We start from the raw sequence: 6,474 nt of genomic DNA, 5'->3' as shown, positions 1-6,474 counted from the left end.
GCATGTAAAAATTGAGTGGGGTCGAAAATTATCGGATGACAATTATTGATCAATAAACTTATCAGTACCATGTGATTAGTGATTTACCCATACAAAACCGGGTAGGGGCGAAACCCAATGGGAAAAATTCCCCTACGGCCCACTTTCTTTGTGCACGACGCAAGTTGATGTGCGACCAGGCCAAATGCCCCCGGCTCTGCATTAACTTCATAAATCACTGACCAATTTATTACATAAACCCTATCCGTACCTTTCATACCTGAAATCCTAAATCCTTTCCGTACTAATACGTATACCTTGGCTACTTCGAACCACCAAGCAATACTTAATTTATTCCACTAATATACTAAAAATACTTTTATTGGTGGAGATAATGGGGAGGTGGTGGGAATGTTTTAGACTCCGTAAATTTTTCTTCTTGTCCATTCAAAATGAAAGCCATAACTAGAATGAAAGCCCCTTCGTGCTATTTTTAATTTGCTGGCGGTATTTTCCGCGCTTGTTTGATAAGCGTACATACGCTTGTACATTTCCTTCCAATGTAATACAAAGTATTACATTTCCTAGCGCGTGAATTTCCCTCAAAAATGTAAACAACCTCTTGACCTACATTTTGTCAGCCTGTCAATAAACCATTTTAAATCGTTGTCTACTCTTTAAATTTTATTATTCACGGCTAACAAAAATAACAAACAACCAAATTTGCGTTTATGTCGTGGCTTTATTAACATTTTGAGATGGACGCTTATTTTGCACATTATGATTTTCTGGGTGTCATAACAAAATAACACAGATATATTGAATCATAAAAAATGCTTACAAATGCAATGCTAGGCCCCCCGCCTATGAAATCGAGTGATGCCTAGGCTAAACTTATATACATTAAGTCATTATATCAGCCCCCCGCCTATAAAATCGAGTGATGCCTAAAGTAATGCTAGGCCCCCGCCTATGAAATCGAGTGATGCCTAGGCTAAACTTATATACATTAAGTCATTATATCAGCCCCCCGCCTATAAAATCGAGTGATGCCTAAAGTTATAGAATATAGATGTATATATATACCAGCCTCTCCGCCTGTAAGATCGGATGATGCCTAAGATTAAAGCGTGACACCCTGAGTTTGAAAATGTGTAGGTACAACTAGGTCCCCCCGCATTCAAATCGAATGGGGGCCGGAAAACTAAGAATTGACATGCGAACAAATTCGACTGAATATACATTGGCAACCCCCTCGCATGTAAAAATTGAGTGGGGTCGAAAATTATCGGATGACAATTATTGATCAATAAACTTATCAGTACCATGTGATTAGTGATTTGGAGGCATAATTTGACAAATTACCGCCAAACGAGAATATATTTATATATGATCGGCCGCCAAATCACAACGTTGTCATCAAACGATTTTTGTGCACTAAGGGAATATCTATGCTCAACTATTTACACTTTGGTGGAATTAACATTTCAATTGGCCAAATTAACCAATGTACATGTACAAGCATGTACTTTTTCGCCCTTAAGCTAATTTATAACCCTATAACAGACTACAGAGTATCGTAATAAACTTATCTCTACAACACCGGCACATCATTATGCCTAATTCATTCCCCTCAAAGAAGTGACTAAACCGTTAATGCCCATTTCGAAATGAAGCATTCGCAAAACTGGTCATTTACCAATGTCCACCTAAACCTGCCCCATATAACCATTATTTACTCTCCACAACTTTGTTTCTCCCAAAATAAGGCACTCTTATCCCAACAACAAAAACATGATCTTGCGGTGCCGGACTCAAACTTTTTTGCAGAATTTACTTTGCTACCCGAACAGACTTAAACATTGAAATATAAGAACGCTGAAATATAAGAACACTGAACTATAAGAACATTGAAATATAAGAACAAACAACGTGTTTTGTAACATTATCATTGTTTAACTACTTGGATGAACCGAGATAGGACAGGCCCTCCTTCAGGTCAGTAATAAACCTGTCCAAACCCTCATTGGAGAGATGCAATCCGTCCGGCCTATATAAAGCCCTATCCTTATGCCTTATGTCGGGGTGTGGAATGGCCTTTCCCCCATTCCTGAAGGCGCGAGCGTATCGGTTCGTGGCCCTCCTTCTATCGTCTAATTTTCCCTGCTCTTCCGGAGTACAGCATTTGTATTCTACCCGTTCTAGGATGTCAGACCATATTATTATCGTCTCAGTGTTCGATGTGATTAATCTGTTCACCGCATTCGCCATCGCCCTCCTCGAACATCCCTCTATGTCATTCGTGCCCACGTTTAACACTAAAACGGTCGGCTTCGTCAGGCCACTGGTAATCGACTCTAGCCATGCGTTTGTTTGGTCCAAGCGAAGGCCCCGCTTTCCAGCCCAATGGATGACCGTCCCATATCGGCGCAGTCAGTCCGCTCCGCCCTGCGATGGGCCCAGAAAACGATAGAGTCGCCTACTATCCATAGTTGTTCTGTGGACAAAATAAGAAAAGAGGACTGGGCAGCATTTTGTATTCCAAAGAACATGCGTTAATGTGAACTTGAAATCCCATTGTGTTTTCTTGCTCTTGTTCTGCATGTATGTTTGTTGTCTGCTTGACTTCGTTTTCATTTTTATGTTGTAGCACCATTATTATTATTATTGCTATTATTATTATTAGCTTATTTAACCTCTCGAGGCGAGGGACTTATTCCTCTGTGTGTTGTACATATATTCATTCCTGTGTATGCGGCCTCACCCTTACTATTATTGGCCCCAGACACGTTAACCTCATCATTCACTCTGTTATATTTTGTACGTATACCTGGCGAATCAAATCAAATCAAATCAAATCAAATCAACCCCAACGGTACTTTGCAACATTGCTCATATTTAAACAACCATATCAAGCCTTATATATCTGCGATGCGCGGAGGAAGCCCATCGACCCATGTGCTGTATTTGGGCGTCCGAGCAGCCCGCCATAGCAGCGGTTGTAGCCGCACCTATACGAAAAGAATGGGAGGAAAACTTCGCCGCCAACATATCTCTGTATGACATGCATCTCTTTATCATGGCACTGAACCCATGCCTGGTGAGAGGAAGTGAACCATATGAGCAAAAGAAAGCCTCCCCACTTCCCGGGCGCATTTTCAAATATCTAAGGACCGCCTTTACGGGACAACTACCCGCCTCAATTTCGTGTATTGAAATGGTGCAACCGTTTCCCCTCGGATCAGTTTTTGATTCCCTTTAAAGAGAGCTTCACCCGGCGATGTGGTGCACTGCCGGTGACTGCCACGTCCGTGAAACGCAGCATTCGATCCCGCCTATGCCGTGATACCACTGTGAATTCACTAATTCGTAAAAAACCATAAAATGCCAAACAAAATGCGGCAGAGTATAATAACACTTCATAAGTGCTAACACAAACATGTTCCAAATCGGTCAACATTTGGTTCAAAACGGGTAATGTGATAGGATGCCTAGCGTCTCTCCTTGATGTGCGGCGCTTGCATCCCTCGACTAATCGTACTGCTGACGAAAGGCGGAGGAGCGAGGCCCATGGGACGCAACCACCATCAACCACAATTCAGCATCCACGCTTGCCCAAGATCGGCCGGGCAGTCGCGCTTGCTTTAGCCTAAACTGTATGTCATACTCTCTCCACCCAAGGCCCCCAAATGCTCTAGAAGCGTGTCTAATCAAATCCATATATTTGATGAGCTCTCTGCTTCGCTCGATGTGCTTCTCCAAATAAATAGACACAAACACCAGGAACACGGATGTCCAATGCTCCACCGAAAATATGCCTTCATTCTTTGCCCGAGGTTGGAATTGCAACCAGAGCCCAGATTCAGACTGCCGCAGACTAAATACGGCTTCACCTAGCTCTTGGGATGCCCCACTATCACTCCGTGCATAAGCATTCTGTTTGAGAAGCAAGGCTAAATCAATAAATTCACTCCTCCAAATTCTCTCCTTGAGCGACATTGCCACTTCGGAACCCAACGGATCAGCCGCGCTCATAAACGGCACCGGTGACCCCACCACGGAAGGGGGTACTGGCGGCGCAGTCCGCTCCGCCATATTACCCTCGCATGAAGCCTGCCCAACCGATTGAGCCTGCAATGAAATCTCCGATTGCTCCCTCACAGAGGGCACCGACTCTCGTGCGATAATCTCCGGCCATAATATGGCCGCGCGCCTACCAGTACTGATATCAGGTACATCATTGCCACTAGCTCTAGATCTACAAATGATGTTAGGGTTGAACTCACCGCCCTGATCGTCGGCGCCGCTGGGGCCCACTCCGACAGGCGTTGACGTTGCCTTCGCCCTAGACCGAAAGCTTCAGTCTCTATAATCGTCGGTTGTTCCACTGAGACTACGTCTGGCTCCACTAGACCTCCGGTTATAGAGACTGAACGACTGCCTATGCCAGCCTGTGTTGAACTTATTCCGCTAGATTTTAGCCGCTAGGCCCCTCCCACAAACTTGCCACGGCCGTATTGTTATGCCCCCAAAATCCCCCAAAATGTCATTTTACCTCGTTCATTTCCAATTTTAAATTAGGCCTAGGCTATAATACATCGGTTCCACTTACTAACTTGATTGATATAATCCGTTTAATGGTCCCTTTTAAGGAAATTATCGGTCAAAATCGACATCCATGTTGAAAATCTTGCAAGCCGTGTTAAACTCTCGCTGCCGTCAATCTCATCCCTTCTAGTCTACGCCGAAGGCAAAATGATTATGAAGGAAAAACTGTGCGCCATCTACACGTTCGTAATGGCGTTATCACAGAAAAAACTGTGATAACGCCATTACGAACGTGTAGATGGCGCACAGTTTTTCCTTCATAATCATTTTGCCTTCGGCGTAGACTAGAAGGGATGAGATTGACGGCAGCGAGAGTTTAACACGGCTTGCAAGATTTTCAACATGGATGTCGATTTTGACCGATAATTTCCTTAAAAGGGACCATTAAACGGATTATATCAATCAAGTTAGTAAGTGGAACCGATGTATTATAGCCTAGGCCTAATTTAAAATTGGAAATGAACGAGGTAAAATGACATTTTGGGGGATTTGGGGGGCATAACAATACGGCCGTGGCAAGTTTGTGGGAGGGGCCTAGCGGCTAAAATCTAGCGGAATAAGTTCAACACAGGCTGGCATAGGCGATCGTTCTGTCTCTATAACCGGAGGTCTAGTGGAGCCAGACGTAGTCTCAGTGGAACAACCGACGATTATAGAGACTGAAGCTTTCGGTCTACCTTCGCCCTTGCCCTCGGACTTTTCCTCGCCTGACTTGGGGGTAACGCTGCATCCGCTCTCGGATTCTCCGCCTGACTTGGAGGTAACGTTGCCCTGGGCGCCGTCTCGCCACCCCTCTTCCTCCCGGCCACGGATTTCTTCTTCGCTTTTGGCATGATCGCCAACGTACTCCTGCCAGTAGAGATGCGAACAAGGCCACTAACACTAACAGTTCAAGTTGATAATGATATGGACTCTCCTTTCTAATCGGGCCCAACGACAAAGGCCAGCCCAAAACCCGAATATAATCCCGCTGGTCGCTCACGAAAAAATAAATAATTCAGCGTTATATATCCAACTAATTATTCCAGTGCAGTGCTAACGTTAGTATTAATCCAAATCCTCTAATAATGTTTTAGACTCCGTAAATTTTTCTTCTTGTCCATTCAAAATGAAAGCCATAACTAGAATGAAAGCCCCTTCGTGCTATTTTTAATTTGCTGGCGGTATTTTCCGCGCTTGTTTGATAAGCGTACATACGCTTGTACATTTCCTTCCAATGTAATACAAAGTATTACATTTCCTAGCGCGTGAATTTCCCTCAAAAATGTAAACAACCTCTTGACCTACATTTTGTCAGCCTGTCAATAAACCATTTTAAATCGTTGTCTACTCTTTAAATTTTATTATACATGTGTTGATGCCGGAAATTTTTCATGCCGGAAATATCCATGAAGGTTATGTGATGAAGTTTGATATTAATTTATCTGACAGTGCATAACGGTCTGTTTAAAATATAGTTGTATATAGCATGCCTCTTAATACCAGCTTGTTTCTATCGCAACGTGCATTTCAACAACAAAACACAATCTATCTGTTCATATCAATCCTGTTCTCATATGAGCTTACCGCCTGCGGAGAAGGAAAAATGTATCATTTACCATTTACAATTGGTCGAACGTAGTTATCCAGTCATATGTCTCCTGCGATTTCAATTGATTTCCGTTGATTGGTAGCTTTAGCCTACAGTTTTAATCTTACAGTTAATATTTCCCGCCCTTCTGTATTCGAGCAACTGTTTTCTTCTTTGCCAAATTTGTTCATTTTTTTATCCGAGACCGAGGTCAAGTTGTTTGATCATTTTTGGAGGCCCTTGAAAATTGATTTGTAAAATGGTAAGTATTTTATGTTTTTTTTTAAATCATATTGAAATGGTCACCTTGTGCTTGA

General features: G+C 43.0%; 1 protein-coding gene across 1 annotated transcript; it reads right to left on the bottom strand.

The window, feature by feature from the left end:
• Positions 1-3,064: 3,064 nt before the first annotated feature.
• LOC115923096 lies at positions 3,065-5,903 on the bottom strand. Its single transcript, XM_030983301.1, has 2 exons — positions 5,265-5,903; positions 3,065-4,317 (listed from the first exon to the last, which is right to left on the bottom strand). The coding sequence occupies exons 1-2, from the start codon at positions 5,418-5,420 to the stop codon at positions 3,511-3,513; spliced, it is 963 nt and encodes a 320-aa protein (XP_030839161.1). The 5' UTR covers positions 5,421-5,903; the 3' UTR covers positions 3,065-3,510.
• Between the last annotated feature and the right edge of the window lie 571 nt (positions 5,904-6,474).

The sequence above is a fragment of the Strongylocentrotus purpuratus genome, unplaced genomic scaffold, assembly GCF_000002235.5.
Source record: "Strongylocentrotus purpuratus isolate Spur 01 unplaced genomic scaffold, Spur_5.0 spur5_scaffold_13, whole genome shotgun sequence".
Classification (NCBI taxonomy): domain Eukaryota; kingdom Metazoa; phylum Echinodermata; class Echinoidea; order Camarodonta; family Strongylocentrotidae; genus Strongylocentrotus; species Strongylocentrotus purpuratus.
Note: the sequence above shows the minus strand (reverse complement) of the source record. Positions and strands in the feature narration are given on the sequence as shown.

What these genes read in the sequence shown, in the direction of transcription:
- LOC115923096 (XM_030983301.1), bottom strand. Translation starts at nt 5,420, where the DNA reads ATGCCAAAAGCGAAGAAGAAATCCGTGGCCGGGAGGAAGAGGGGTGGC. An exon ending in GTCCGAGGGCAAGGGCGAAG is followed by an intron (nt 4,318 to 5,264) that starts GTAGACCGAAAG and finishes TCTAGGGCGAAG; the next exon opens with GCAACGTCAACGCCTGTCGG.